General features: G+C 36.6%; 1 protein-coding gene across 2 annotated transcripts in view; it reads left to right on the forward strand.

Annotated features, from left to right (window-relative positions):
• Positions 1–16,546, forward strand: part of PIGK (phosphatidylinositol glycan anchor biosynthesis class K) — a 75,601-nt gene that overhangs the window by 11,422 nt on the left and 47,633 nt on the right. For both annotated transcript variants that reach the window (XM_068952788.1, XM_068952787.1), the window contains exon 9: positions 5,532–5,704. In XM_068952788.1, coding sequence (XP_068808889.1) covers positions 5,532–5,704 — 173 coding nt within the window. The remainder of the gene's footprint in view (positions 1–5,531; positions 5,705–16,546) is intronic.

Consider the following 16,546-nt stretch of genomic DNA (forward strand, 5'->3'; position numbering starts at 1 on the left):
ATGTATATGAAATCAGCCTAATGGATAACAGACGTTTTTCAGATGTGGAAAGGCGGCCACTGATACTGTTTTGCAAAGGTGGTTTGTACAGATAGAATTCTAAGCATGCACTTGCAAATCCCTGCAGAGACTAATTGATTTCTGTCTGTATCTGCATAGACTCCAGAGTGGGACGTGTCCAAATCCAGCTGTATGTTTGGATTTTATTATGTCTTGGGTAAATATTAGTTGTAACTTTCAAGATATGATGCAGACCCCCCCCCCCAATTGCAAAATTTATGACGATGTCTTTATAGCAGTTAGATATATACACTGGTAAGATGACGTTAATAAAAAGTAACCATATCTTACGTATTCTATTAACCTTTTGTGCCTGTTTAGGTTTTAATTTCCTTGTAGTAGTACATTGGTAATACATTGTAGTAATACCTACTTTAGGGCCTAGTAGCTCTGTAAATTCTCGCATGCTGTATACATGATTTAAGAGCAACCATAGACTGAGCACATTGTTTTTAATTCACTTCAGTAAAAGGAGCAGCTGCTCAAAAGTTTTTTAACTCTCTGTCTACAAAGGCTGGTGTTAGCCTGGCTGCTAGATGTATGGAAGAATTCACTCTAAACAGCCCACACTTAACAGATTTTATGTTGATACAGAATTGATTCAGTGACTAAGATTCAAGATTCTTTTACTACCAAGGAAATGAAATTCTGTCCTGTAATTTAATACCATCTGATCATGGAAAACAGATCATTTTATTATAAAACCTTCTAAAGAAGAGTATTCAAGTTCTTTATTGACTATATATCTCCTTCTAAAATGTTGTTTGAATGAATTGGTCAGAAATATATTCTGTAAGCCAGAAAATGAATCGACTGATAACAGCATCAAAAATGAATGTTTTCTAGCAGATAAGAAACCATCTGGGAATTGGGATAACTGGTCTAGACAATTAGTATTAATCCAGATATTTTGGATAGTATAGCAGACTTGTAAGCTGGCCAAGTAGTCTTCATTTTGGGCTCTTCGGAGAAGATATCTCAATGCTCTTCCTTGTGTTACTGTATTTCCTTATGTGCTGAATACTCAGGAAGCGCGCTGAGGTAACTTACCTCCTGCTAGCAGATTACTCGTGTTGTGTAAGTCATCCTATGGTACCTAACTGCTCCACTTATTGTTGCTATGGGAGAGGAAGAGAGTGGACCCAGATATATCACGATTTGTGATGTTCGTGTACTGAGTCATAACATGCATGTATTTCAGCAAATGTGACTTCTTGTATTTTAAGTCAGTTTTTTCCATGCCTTCATCTTGGAGTTCCAAAATAACATATGATTGGTCCATGGTAAGGATATCAGCTCATTTATTTGGAAGAAGCTATAGGGGATAATTTGACAGTGGAATGCATGGTTAGAGTTATGCTAGTTTAGGAGCAAAGATATACTGCTTATCCAAGTTTCTAATCCTTGGTATCCTTGTTTCTAATTTTAACACTTTTCAAACTCAGATTAACATATTAAATTTATTAACCACCTCACTCATAGCGATTTAAAACTGTTAGCTAATAGCAAGTTGTGCAGCGTTCTGGTATGTCTACTGTCCGCTCTTTTAAGAGCAGCGTAATAAATGCGGAGCGTTTCTATTGCATTATGTGTTTAATTTTCTCTAACCGCTCTTGAAACATCTTCCCTTCAGACCCACCTGAATTTTGGATGTTGCATTCTTGTAAAGAATGAGACATCTTTCCTCATCTTCCACTCCACCTACTCCCCACCTGCTCCATCTGTGTTGCTAGGGGATAGCATAAAGCTGTGCATATGACTGACTTTGGATTTGACTGCAATTCCAAAAAAAGAAAAGACTAAATTGAAATGTCACACTTTTGAACTTTTAAAATAAGAATGAAATAAATTTCTATGTGAGATATCATTTGGCATTAGATAGCTAAAAATTTTATTATGAAAAGTCAAGAGAAAGTTTCTGTTTTGAGGAATTGTTTAGCTTTATCTGAATAATATTCAGGTAATTTGGAATGAACAGATGTCTTTCATTTAGCCAGCATTTGCCTTTTCCTTTTTTTGTCAAAAGACCTCAGCTATAAAAGTGTTATTCTGCTATAGCATTACTCTGCAGTCTTCTCGCACACTGGTACTGTATATTTGGATCTGTAATGCTGAAGTCCTCCTCTTAGTGCCACTGCACGTTCTTGATCATAGTTTGGTTCAAAATCTCCTTGTGGTAGTAAATCGTTGTGGGGCAAGTTGGAAGTAGTTGGGTATAGTCTCTGTTTCCTAATTTCAGTGCTAACACAGTTGTTCTGGGACATGTACATATCTCAGGAGACCTTCAAATTACTCCTGGCTCAAACCTCTGTATCCTCCCAGCCCAAAGCAGCCCTGAGTTTTAAAAAAAAAAAAAAAAAAAATTCAAAACTCAGAACAGTCTTGTCAGAGTTATTCTGAGTCAAAGCTTTGCTGACTGTGCTGTGCTGATGTATCCGTACTGCTCTGTGGTTAGTCAGTGATCCTTTTGCATGATACAGGTGACCTGACATTGATGCTTTTTTTCTTCTTATTTTGTAAGACATTATTATTTTTCTTATACCTGTCAAATTCATGTTAATTTCTAATGCCTGGGAAAACACATGCTGAATAAAGGAGGATGATGTCAATAAAAGCTCTTAGCTGGGTGTTCAGACTTGATAGGCAATGGAGAAATTCTACAGATTCATAAAAATCCAAAGGGGCTTTCTGTTCCATATTTTATACTTTTTAATATGTACCTAATGTAAACTTAGGTACCTACCCCGTGGAAGCAGCCAGTCTGTATGACTTCTTAGCTTTTTCTTTTTCCTTTTTTCTTCATAATTTTGCTGTATTTATTTTATATATTTGTTCACTTCATCTCTTTAATATTGGAAGAGTTTTTGCTGTTCTGAACTGACTTTTTCTTTTTGGTAAATTTTAAAATGAGAACAGAATAATTTCAACTCAGTAGCCAATGTATAAAGATGCTTGAAAGTACCCTCACTGGGAGAGAGCAAATGATAAACGTGCTAGGTTTGGTCTGGAATTTGTTAGAATTTAAATAGTTTGAATGTTTTACTTGGCGATTATAGAATTACAGAGCATTGATTTCACTGTTCTTTTTTATTTTATTTTTTTTTCCTTCCTCTCTCTTGAGCTTTCTATGGTCCTGTAGTGCTAGGTAATTTCATGGGTTCCTCAGATTCCTTTTTATACTACAGGACACAATTTATTCAGAGATGCAGAAGACGGATGGAAGAATTGTAAACAGTGTCAGGTGCTGGAGCCATTGGTGAGACTAGTGGTGCCCTGTCTCAAGAATCAGGATAGGAAGGCAATGCAGGAGGGTGCCGTGTTCAAAAGGAAATGGTTAAATGGCTAAAAAATCTAAGCTGCTTAGAATCTTTTTTTGTCTAATCCGAAATGTTACGTCTTCTGATTTGATGCTTTAGTCATAGGCTGTTATAGTTGCACTTAGTGATGTCTGTTTTTTACTAAGGCATACTTCCAGAAAAATGTTCAGTCGTAGTGGAAACATAGAATTTTTCCACTGCAAGTTTGTCTTAATGGTTGATCAGCTTTACAGTTCAATGTCTTCATGTCATTTTTCATTTGACATTTATATTCCAGTTTTTGTTAGAATTGACATGGCTGTGTTAAATTCATTTTTGTTACTCATTTTTTCTTCTCGTGAAAGCAATTCTACATTGGAATCGGTTTTCTTCTTATTTTTTGTAGAACAAATTCTGCACCTAATATCTCTCACTAGTTTTTATCTTTCCTCCTAGCTCCATAATTATTTTTGTATCCATGTAATACTGGGCTGCTTTGCAGTGTCTATTTTAAAATGCAGGCACTAGAATTGGACATGGTATGGCCTTGTTAAATCTGTATCTAGAGGTAAAGTATCGACTTTCCTTCCTTTATACCCCGGGGAGTACATTAACCCATTTTGCCAAGCCTCATTGAATCAATTTATGAATTTCAAAATATACTCTATATGATGGTATTGTTTAAGGATAGTGAAAGGAAGTGGAATTAACTTGAAGTGATATGATTGGGAGACTTCAGTTAAAGAAAAAAATATTTCAGAATCTTTCAGTGATGATTATTCTCCCTTTTTTGTCTCGGGGAGAATGGCAGGTCAGTTATCTTTATCTGTAATGTATTTGTAAAAGAAATAACATGGTTGTACCCCTAGCATTTCCAACCTGCTACTCCAGCTAGGTTTCACTAGTCTATGCAGCCTACAAGGAGAAAATTATTTTTAAGGAATGAAAACTGAATTTCGTAGTGCGTGGGGATGAGTATTGGGACTGTGGATTGAAATGAAGTGCATTTTTGGAAGGAAATATATTTTTTTTTTTAGTTGAAGAAGCTGGTGACGTAAGGTAACATTTGTATTTCGTGTTTATTTTAATTTTTTCTCTTGCACTAGCACGAGTTGCTTACAGCTTGTAAGAGATGATGTTGTTTTTGGTATTTTATTCATACCTATTTGATGGTGTGCTGGAAGGAGGTAGACTGAGGCAGGCATGTGCTTAATTTCATTTTGGTCTTGGGGACAGCACTGTTATGTATTGCTTTTTGGTCAGTATATGCAATAAAATCTTAATTGAGTCCAACGGAGGTGAGCTCTAGCTTGTGAAGAACAGTGATTAAATCCCTTCTTTGGGTATGCTTACCTAAATCATTTGCACAGGTCTCATTCTCTCTTAAAATGCACTTATTGAGGGCAAGAGAGAAGTTTTTTTAAAAGGAATAAAATGGAAGTATTTGTCATGACCAGTAAGGCAAAAGTTCAGTGGACCAGCAGATGAAAAGAGCACTGGCCTTTGGTAGCTGATGTAAAGTAGAATTGGTAAGCAGCGTGTACTCGGCTATCTTTGAAGCTATTTTCAACAGGGTCACCTTCGATCAAGGAATCTTTGAGTTGAGATTTGAGATTGTGTTGGGGGCTGATGGTGAAGGCTGGAGTTGAAAATCATGATTTGTTAACTCGTTCATAGTAGTCATGTACCGTTGTGCTGAGGGTAATGATTCAGGAATATAAAAACATTGTTTCAGTTCTTCAAGAGTGTTTTGTAACCTTTCCAGCCAGACTTAATTGCATAGCTGCAGCATTGATCTGTGCATCAAATTAGAGAGATTCAAATTAATAGTTATATAATTTACTTTAGAGACTTAGATTTTTTTGTTTATTTCCTTAATTGGAGCTGAGTGAAGGAAAATGTGTTGCCTTTCGGTGAAAACGTGAAACCAAGAGGCTTTTTTGTGTGCAGTGACAAATGTCTTTGTATGGAAAGGATTTTCTAAAATAGAGCAATGCATGTACCTTTTAATATTTTTGTTGAATCACTTTTTCCAGCTGTGGAACTTGTACAGTAATTAATGTACATTATGTGTGGCGTTTATCTTTCTTTTTGTAGTAATTTTGTTTTGGAAGCTACCTACAGAGACTATTGATTGATGAGGGGCAGAATATGATTGTCAATTTTGTTTTCTAGTTTCAGGTCTGTCCAAAAAGTTTGTGTGTTTCTACACCTGGCCATCGAACTGATCTCTTTCAGCGAGACCCTGAAAATGTTCTGATAACAGACTTCTTTGGCAGTGTAAGAAAGGTGGAAATTACAGCAGAGACAATTTCTTTGGACCCTAACTTAGCTGCTTTTGAAAGCAAGTAAGTAATCACTATTTAGACTTGATTTGCGTAGCTTTGTGCAACCGAAACAGAAAAGACTCCACTGTCGAGGAAAGCAGAACAGTTTTCCGGTCTATTTGCTACAGCTGTGTTCAAAGAATCAGGGAGCCAGTATAGCTCTGCAGTCTCGGAGAGCTACTTCCTGCAGACCTCCTGAGGCAAAAACTACTCGGAGAATGAGAATTCTTTCCTACCCCTCATGGACAACCAATCCAAGACTGCAGTTACCCTGTGTAGTGCAAACATGAGACTCAGCCATGAGATATTTTACAACCAATGAATTCTATTGCATTTGTTATCTGTCTCTACTTAAATCCATTGTAACTATCTATTTAAAGAGTTACTGGATTGTCCTGTTCGAATGTGGAAGCCTAAAAAATGGTGTCTGGCTTAAGTGACTTTGCTAATATGTATTTTCATAAAACTCTGTTGAAATTGGAGTTTAAAAGTAGCCAATTTTTATCTATATTGGCAGCAACAATTATAATCTTTTCCTCTTCTGAGAGGAAATTTTATTTTTAAGCACAATTTTACATAGAAAACCTAGAGGATTGCTTTTTGCATTTTCTAGTACTTTATAATTTGAATTTTTTTTTTAATTCTTTAAAACTAGTTGCAGAAATTTTCATCAGAAGAGTTTGTTGGAACTACAATTGAAATTTTGAAGCTCTAGAGCTCTTTTGAGCTCTATTTATATGTACTCTGTAAATAGTGATATTAATATAGTAGTAGGTAAAATCTGATAATGTTGTATTTTGCGCCTGGCAAAATGAAATTTGTAATTTAAGTAGATACTTTATGAAAAATATGAAGATCGTGTAGCTATGAGCCAGTTTTGTATAATACATTCTAACTGATGCCACTACTCATAAGGCTGTGGTTTGTCAGCTGAAAACTTTCTATTTAAAAAAATCTCACCCCTTTATTCTATCTAGCAAATAAATACTACTAAAGACCAAGGTATGGATATCAACAACAAAAACAAATGAGTCAAAAATGTTCTTTTCTTCCTCATCAGTTCTTGTATAATGTGCAGAAACATTTTGTTACTGTAAATCTCTACTCTTTCAGATAAGCTCCGAGTTTAAACCACCAGTTAGTTGATTTTCATAGAGTGCAACAATTAGAGTTTCTTAATAGGTGCTTTATTTCTGTTCTGCAAATTCTGTGCCTTTTGGTTTTAACTGTCATGAGGATTTCTGTTGCTGAGATGCAACTTCTTGTCTGAATGAAATTGCTAATACAAGTTAATTGATAGAAATTTTAACAGCTTCCATTACTTCATAAAGAAAGAGCGGTTCGCTCCTTTTATTTTTGGTATTCTGTTGCCACCTATTGGGAACATGTAAAGGAAGATATGCTTGCACTGTGGAGTTTATTTAGCATTTTTCTTGTGTTTCTTTTGCATATTTTACATTTTATGAAACTCTCCTCTAGGAGGAAAAAGAAGAATTGAAATAGCCTCCAGTGACCAGAGATGTAAATATTTTTAATCTATAAATCTATGTAAATTATTGTCTGCCTTGTAGAACATCAGTCAAAGAACAAGTTAGTGAATGGTAGCTCTGTAAATTTTCAAGAAAGATAACATTACCTCCAGTGCTCATAATTTAAATTATTCACACTTTTGATTCTCTTTGATGTAACTTATTTTTCTTTCTTGCTGTATTTTCATCTATATCATTCACATTAGGACCAGTCATATGCATCTTAAGCTTATTCTGCGACTCCTTTGTTTCTTCTGAGGAATAAAAAACATTTTGGGCAAATAGTAGACATTTTGCCAGTCAAACTGTGATGAAAACCTGCCTGTGTGGCTTTCTAATTTATGGACAATTAAGAGGAGAAACAGGTTTGAACAACTTTACTGAGTGTTCTGGAGCAGGCAGTGATTGATTGCGATCTTCAAACTTTTAATTTTGAGCTATTTTGGTGCCAGTTTGTTGGCTTTTTAGTTACCTACCACACTTCTGACTTGGGCACATGGAAGCAGTGTTGAGAAATGGGTACTCATGCGCAAATGGGAACGTTATCTTTGTGACGTTTTCTAATGTGTAACGAAAGCTGTATTACATGAGCATAATAATTCCAGTTAACTGAAATCTGAAATTGGAAGGGATGGGAACATGCTGTTTTAGTAGCTGAGAAGTTCCCCTTTAGCCTGAGAGAATCTTTTAGAATCTGTAGGCCTTGGAGCTGAAGCGCACGTACGAAGCTTAGAGAGGAATTTGTAGCATCTGTAACATACAGTTTGTTTTAACTCATCTCCTGTAAAATAGTAAGTTATACATTACACTATATTCAGGTACACTTTTCCAAAAATGGCTTCTGCTTTCAGTTTCTTTTAACCGCTTTGGGAGATTTTGAGAGAGCGAATATATTTAGTGGAGAAGAAAGTATAGACTTTGTAGGAAAGTGCTGGAAGATTGTAGTACATCTTCGTAAGTAGTCATGTGGAGTGTTTAATAAATTCCTCAAACAGAAGTCCCTAGGTCTGTACCTCTTAGTTGTCATGAAACAGATCTCTGCCACAGCAAGTTCAGAATTACAGGTTTAAAAGGAAAAAAGTTAGAAATATTTCATATAGTATTATTGTACTTTTGAAAGCTTGGTGAATGATTCCCTTCTGCCTTTCCAAAAGGTGGTGTGTAGAGTTACTGTGTACAGGAGTTTGAGGCTGGTTTGACTACTCATCGGGTTTATTCCTCTTTTTCAGCTTCTAGATCATGATGAAAGCATGTCATTTTAATAAGCACATTTTGCACTTCTTTGTGGCACATATATGGTAGTTATTTTGCACAGGCTTATACAATGGAAAGAGAAAGGTGAGGGGTGTACTCTGTGCCAGAGGTCACTGAAGTAGCAAAGATGGGGCTCCACGCCATTATGTATTCCTGCGTGGACTGTACGTACTGAGAAATGTTTAAAGGTTTAGAGTTTTTTCCCCTTAATTAAAAATGTTATGCTTTAATAAAAAGACAGTTTTGGAGGAAGTGTTCTTCAAGAACTAATTACTCTTTTTTTTATTTAAAGACTATTTTAGATTTTATACACAGCTGTTTCTAAGGGTATTAAGAAGTCACAACACTTCACAGATTGATCTTTGAATTAATGCTGCCTAGATTAATTACAGCTTGCCCCGAATTAATATATGAAGGAAAGAATGGGGGTGAATGTTCTTTCATGATCAGTGTTAGTTCAAACATTGTGCCTTTCATGAATGTGATGTCTGTTGGTGTACCCCAGATTGCGCTCTTAAGTAGAGATAGCCAGGAAAAGGCGAGGCTGACATAGGCTGGTTTATTCTTTTTGGTGTCATCAGGAGAGTTCCGAGTTCTGTATCCAAACCAGCTTCTTGGAAAGCAGCTTGAATATCTCTGCTGCACCAAGTTGGCAAGATAATAATCTTAAGTTTCTGAGGTATTAAGCTTTTCAAAAATTTTATTACAAGCCTGGTTAAGTTAATGTGAAAGGCTTTTTTTATATCTTGTGTATGTTTACTACACTGCAGTATATGTTTATAAATGTGGTATATGTACTACCCTGCATTATACATTGCTCTCTATCTCGAATATACACAAGAGAACACTTCTGAAAGATTGATACACCTAGAAAAGTTTTTAAATTATGGGATAGAAAGATTTCAGCATTCTAAATACCTTAGGCCTGGTGAAGGTTATGCACACCCTCCTTTTTACTTAAGTCTGGTAGTGAGATGTGTGTGTTGTACTGAGATCGTCTGGTTAAGTGTTATTTTGGGATAATTTCATAGTAAGTGAACTCTTCCCAGGCTCATTTTGTTATATACCAGAACACTAGTTATGAATTGCACAGGACGCTTTCTTGGACTAAGTAATTGATTTACTCTTTTTCTACATTGTTCCTGGAGTTTTAGGATGAAGAATTGTTTTATTCTCTTAAGAGAATAAAGAGACCAAAAAGGGTTGAGAGGAGGGAAACAGTGATCCCTTCTGGCAGGTAATGAAGGGTAAAGATGAAATCGTGTGAGTAATGAACGTGTAGTGGGATCATACTGTTCAAGCTGCCATCTGACCCACTGCTCTGACTTAGCCAAATCTTTTCATTAGAATTTTGTACCTTCATTAGGCAATTGTTTAACGATTGCTTGGTAACACAGAACCACTCCCAAGCTCAGCATTAACTACAGCGTTTCCTTGGGCTTTCCTTGAGCTTGGGCTGAGGCTTGTACAAAGAGACCACAAGTAATTAATGAAAAAGAAGAGACTTTCTGTCCACATTGAATTAGGTGAGTATTTATGAGCAGAGGCTTTACAAAAATGAAAGAAGAATCCTTTGCTCTTTCCTTTCTTCTTAGCAGTTTCAATCTAAGCTATGTTCACTTCAAAGGCCTTCTTCTGTAGTTGCCTCAGTCCTGACTGAGCTTGTAGCTGCCAATTTCAGCGGAAAACCTGAGGGTGTGGAGGGCCTGGGGCTTCAGCTGCTGTGTGTGTGTGTGTGTGTGTATAAATCCCTTTTTAAGGTGAACCAAAAGAGCAAAACAAGTATTAAGGTATAAAGAAATCCTAAATTCTGGAGAAGGAGCTGTACAGTTTAGTCTGTCTAATAAAACAGGAGTCTGTGTCTTGAGCTGAGATTGTAATTGTAGCCAGGCCTTTTCTCTTTTTCAGCTCTTATCATGAGGAAAAAAATGTGTATCAGTGGAAAGCATTGGTAAAAATTAGGGATGAATATTTCTCTTGAGGGTAGTAAGAAGTGAATTAAAGGTAGTGCCATATAAAACCATCCTAGTTTCATTGCTTTTGAGAATTGGGTTTCATATTTATTACTTCTGTAAAGAAGAATTGTAGCACTACTAGCAATAACTATTTTCGTAAAATAAATAATTTGGCCTCTTGAGTTAGGAGGAATGCTTGTGTAATAGAGAATAATTGTGGGTAATTGGTTCATTTGCAGTATGTTAGTGGCTAATACGCACTCAATCACATTTTTCTCAGTGACTCTCTTCCTTCTCTTTCCTGTCCTTTCTTTTTTTCTACCAGTTATTTTCAGTTTTATGTGCTTAATAGGAAAAGCTACTGTTGCGTGTTCCTGAATCCATAGGGATCCAGTTTGTGAACTGATAGGTAATTTGTTTGCCTAGTAGATGCTGGTTAACTCAGTTGACTTTTTCTTAAAGTAAGAAAGGCTGGTTTATGTAGAGAATTGAAATTCTGTCAATTTCAATTCTGTAGAATTGAAATTCTGTCAATTTCTGACTAGAAACCTCAGGTTTAGAGTTCTTCAAAATTATTTTTAGGACTAATTCTGAAAGCTCTTGTTCTCAGAAAAAAAAATCCCGGTTCTGTTTTGTATCCTGATTCACAGCTGTGGCAATGATAAATTTATATTAACCTTTTTTTTTTCTCCTTTTAATCTTGTAACTATTTTTTAATGCTTAACTTTAAAAAAAAAAAAAAAAAAAGTTACTCTATTTATTTCTGTTTTGGTGACGCATGCTCTATGTTGCAGAAGTAGGTTTGGGCCGTCATTCTCCAATCCGGTCCAGGTGAGCTTCAACAGATGCTGCAGAAAGGAAAATAGTAATGTGCTTGTAGTCGTGGCTGGAGCTTGGGGAGCGAGAGCCGCGCTGCGCGGGCGGCGCGATGCCCGCGCGCCGCCGCCAGGTGGCAGCATTGCTAAAGGGGAGGCTGCCGGCGGCCGCCGGGCCGCGCTGCGGGGGGCGCCGGGGCCCCCCTCGGCGAGCGCAGTGGGTCGGGTTTTAGTGCTAGTGACTGCGGAAGGGACTGGGGTTTCTTTCTGCCTTCGTGTGATCTGTTTGCAGTGTCTCTAGATTAGGGGTGGGAAGAAGGCGGCGCTGGGCTTTTTTTTGTTATTTGGAGTAAAATTATTCTTGGGTTTTATCCGGTAAAAGGTAAAAGCTATAAATTAGCAGTAATTTCTGAGTAATCCATGTTGAATTGACAGTGGGATTATGACACTGTTAATTCCAGGTGGTAATATTTTTTAGAAACATCTTCTGATGGATTTCCTAATTTTTCATGAAACATGCTAATCAGTTATGCATGTATTGTATTTCCTTCTTATATCTTATTGTTATTATGAAATAAATTCTTAAATGTGGATTTTTTGATCAATTTATTTGACTAGCCTAAAATAATTCAGAAAGATTGGCAAGTATTAATTTGCTGTTAAATATTACTACTGCTTTTCGTAGTGTTTTGTAAATATATTTTTTCTTTTTGCTTACATACATAATATAAACTATTATATTAATGTAAAACAAAGTACTTTTCAAGGTGATGAACCAGCGTTAATACAGTGGCTGTAGTAGGACAAATTATGTAATGGAGTCCAATTTCATTAGTACACCGTCAGAGGAAAGTAAATAAGGATGACTGACGATATTGAAAGGAGCTGCTAGATGTAAGTTGTGTTGGAAAGACTTTAAATGCACTAAAATGTTACACTTAATTATAGTTCCTATTTAGCAAGGTATTATCCAAAGCAGTTTTTAAAAAATATATGATCTCATTTGAAAGGGACATTTTGACCATGCTTTTTACAAGAATGTTCTTAGTCCCCCCCCCCCCCCCCCCCAAAACTGTAACTCTTGAGTCAGATTTTCTTTGGTCTTGGATGTTTTTGCCTCTTTCTCTGGCTTTTGCTGCGGTTTGTGTGGCATCCTGCATTTCTTCTATGAGAAATCTTTAATTGTTAGTATCACGTCCTGCTGCTACCCTTTCATGTTGTTTTGGTACAATGCTACTTTGCTGAATCTACATGTAATTATTCCTACATATAATTTAAATAGGGTTGACATAAAAACAAACCTCTGTAGAGGTGCTTCATAATGGGAATGCTCCACAAAGGTTGGCTTGGTCTTCTCCAAAGCATATGCAAGACCATAGCAATTTTTTTTATTAACTTCAGTACCTTCTCAAGCAAATCCAAAAGCTACACGTTATTCATAAGCAATTTGCATGTGCCAGTTGACTTACACACTTAATAGCATCAAGAGACCTAGTTAGCGTGGACATGTAATGCCTAAAATTGTCGTATGTCAGATTTAGAAGGAGGTTGTAAGTAAATCTAGGAGGCAACATCTGGATAACTGAACCTATCTAGGAATTGTGGAATGCTCAATCTAGATTTTTTTTATTTCATTTTGTCTTCCTCTATCCACCTTCCCATACACCTTTCTTGTATAGCATTCTTTTTTCTTATTATTTCTCCTTCACTTTTTCTCCTTTATGTGATCTTTACCAGCTTTATTTTTGCAGTTAAGTGGTGCTACTCTAAAATTGTAATCTCTTGAAGTGCTCTTTAGACTTTGTGGTGCTCTTTATATGGAGACCATGGTTTAATCTTCCAGCTCTGCTGTCAAATTACTAAAGACAACTTCATGTTTATTTGTAGATGTAGTTCTGGGGTTGTGCTCTGTATGTTGCCATGCAAGAAAATCATGCAAACAGCTTTAGTGTTTGGCATGTGTCAGACCAGGAGACAGTTTCGTGTAGTTTTGGCGTCTTTACAGAGCTTTGAGATAGCATGACAATTTCAATAAAATTGTTTGTTTATTTCCAATTGAAGGTATCAGACTTGCTGTTGATGTTTATTAGGATAATTATGTTCTTTCTGTGTGATTAAGAAGTAAATTTCAAGGGGGTAGTAAAAATAGAGGGGAAAGAGCAAGCAGGCAGATTGAAAGAGTTATTACTGGACTATTAGGTCTTTTGAATTTAGTGGCCAGGCATATGTTAGCATTCTGTATGCCCTCAGAAATGAATCTGGGAACATAACTATTAAGTCTCCAGGGCTCAGGCAACCTTACTTTTTCTTTTTTTTTTTTAAATAGTATTAATCCATATGCAAGCGCTCTTAGTCCTTTGCTGTTTCAACATCATGAAAAAGCTTACACTTGTTTTTTACAAGTGCCTGAGGGATTACCTTCCAGATGGTCAGAGATTTCTGCCAATGAAAAGTCATATCTTGTCCAAAGCTGTGGGGGAGGAAGGGGCATTTTGCCTTCACAAGACATTTAAATAACTGATGGCTAGAAGACCAGAAGGTGATCTCTATCTCCCAGCCTTCCCAATAGGAGAATCTGAGTCAGGTGTTTGGGGGACCAAACTTTTTGTCATAGGACTATCAAATTTAATCATGTACGCACAAAGATTTGACTTGACATGTTTTTTTTTTTTTGGAAGTCCTATGGTTGATTTCAGTAGGAACCACTCAGGCTGTTAGCTGCAGCATGATCTGGACAATAATAATATGTTTTCTACACTGCTTATTTCTAAAGACTATTGCACTCAACCAAGTCATGCTTCATAGTAAGGGTACTGAGGATCCTAGTTCCGCAGTTTAAAAAAAAAAAAAAACCTGAAAGGAAAGCATTAATATGAGTTGTGAATGAAAAGCTGAACTCAAAAAAAAAAAAAAATCCTTGAATTATTGCTGGACATCCCTTTCCTGCCCAGTTAGCTGTTGGAATAGATCAATGGGAATTTCTGGCAAGAGAAGAGCAAGGAAGCCCCAATCATATCAAAGGATACAAAGAAAACTAGAGGTGATTACAAAAGGCGATTCTGATCTGGTAAAGAAAAAGGTTTAGGGATGGCTTACTGAACACTGTTTAATATTACTTAGCTAAATGAGACTGTTTTATGTGCTTGGTCAAGGATATCAGAAATCTGTAGAAACTGTGGGAGGAGAAATAGCAGATGTCAAATATGTCTACTAAAGTTCGCTACTGTTAGATGATTGTATGAAATTTGTAGGGCAGTAGAGTATTATCTGTGTGGCAAGATTAATCTTTCTGGAAAAAAACAATTCTGTAAATAAAGACCTTGTGAAATGGGACTTATTCAGCTTTTTTGTAGGCACGAGACCATGATTGCACGAAAGTTTGGTATTGGTAACAAACAAACAGAAAGTAATGAGATACAATGCAGAGTTTTGCATCTCTGGCAAAAAACGAAAGAGGAGGAGGAAACTGTGATATAAAGGGAATTGGATGAATAGCCACTCAGGGGTTGGATATGTTGTAGTGTCCTAGCCGACTTAATTCAGTTGGCTCCAATTACTGTACAGAGTTTCCTGGGATTGCAAGGGAATATAGTGACCGTTATAGACGTTCAGCTTTCGAAGACTGGTGACAGTCCATCTCTGTTGTGGCAGCTACAGTTAAAAAGGCAAGGCTAAATTGGCCACATGACAATATTGAAAAAGAACTGAGAAGCATGAAAACCCTTTAATAATCTGCCTAGAGGTTGAATCCAGTTTGGAAGAGCATAAAGACAGGCAGGCTCTCTCTTCCACCAAATGAATGGGAAATTCCTCTTGTGTGTATGTGTGTGCAAGCATGTACGTATTTTGTAATATAGCATGAGAATTTATTACTACTTAAGGTAGTATATGCCTGTATCATAAACAGAACAGACATAATTTCATGGCAAACTAGAATTACTAGGATTTTATATAATCAAAGTATATGTTTCTTACGTATGCCAGAATTGGACAAATGATTGGAGTCAGCCCTCTGGCCCCCAATTTTTTGAAGCCACCAATGTTGTTTAGGGAGCCCAGTTTCACCTTGTACATATTACACTGAATTAGTGAGACCACAGCGTTACCTTAATGTCATTCTGGTGCCTGGCAATAATGAGGATTTTGAAGCAATTTTGGAGAGGAAGAGTTTCTTTCCCATAGAGTATTCAGAATATGCAGTTCATTCCAGTAGTTGCAAAGAGAAGGCAAGACCACAGTGGAGGCTGATTCCCTTTAGTGTGGGAAAGGGAGGAATCAATGCTGAGTATCCATGTTCACTGTTTGAATTATGATAGCTATTTTAAGTTTCTCTTCCTATAGGTTAAAAAAAATTATTGCTGAAGTCCAATTGACTGAGTTTGTTCCAGTATTGAGGAAATGGATGGTTAGAAATCAAAACAAGAAATATATTATTTCTGATGTTGCACCTTCCTTCTGGTTCCCATTGCCAGATTTTCAATTTTACAGTAATATTTCCTGTGTAATTTCTCCTGTATTGCAATGTAAAAAATACAAAGGATCAATTCTAAGCACAGAGGAAAAGACTGAATAATATTGACTGTGTATGGTACATTGTCAGACACCCTGGTTGAAGGATAGGAGAAAGTGCTTTTTGTTAATCTCTTAGAATAATCTTCAGCAGATTATAATTTTTAAATTGATAGTATGCTTTCACTCTATGATGTTTCTTATCTCAATATTTTAAAAAATTGTTTATTAGCAGATTGGTTTGTCAGTGACTAATGATAAATGAACATTTTTTGCGTTTATTATAGCTTCAGAAGACATGTGTGTGCAAGGATACTTTGTTGAAGTGGGTAACTGCTGTACTTCCCCAGCAAGGAGGTGGAATGTTTAATGTTTAATTTCACATTTAATATTAGGAATCTAACTAGTCCCATCAAGTTAACCATTACCAAAAGTGTTTTTGCTGTCCTGGGACATAGCACGTGCTTAAGCCAAAGCTGGGCTCATTTATTCTGCATACAAAAGCCAAATTGGCTTTTAGAATGAGCCACTAAAATGTGTATTTTCAGTGGGCCAGCTGGTCCCAAGTAGCTTATTGAACTGTATAATTTATATTCTCCTGAAATAGCAGAGCCTGTTGCCCTCACAGAGAGGAGATTAGCTGCAAGGAGAGAGCAGATGGTCTTCCCGCTCCTTACTGAGCGCGTTGTATCACGGAGAGGGCAGAGTTAGTTTGTGGCTAGGGCTTGCTAGCCTGATTAGCCAGTGTTGCTGAAGCATCCTGCAGGACAGCGCTACTTGCTTTTTGGTTTATGCAGACCC

Source organism: Struthio camelus, chromosome 8, assembly GCF_040807025.1.
Source record: "Struthio camelus isolate bStrCam1 chromosome 8, bStrCam1.hap1, whole genome shotgun sequence".
Classification (NCBI taxonomy): Eukaryota; Metazoa; Chordata; class Aves; order Struthioniformes; family Struthionidae; genus Struthio; species Struthio camelus.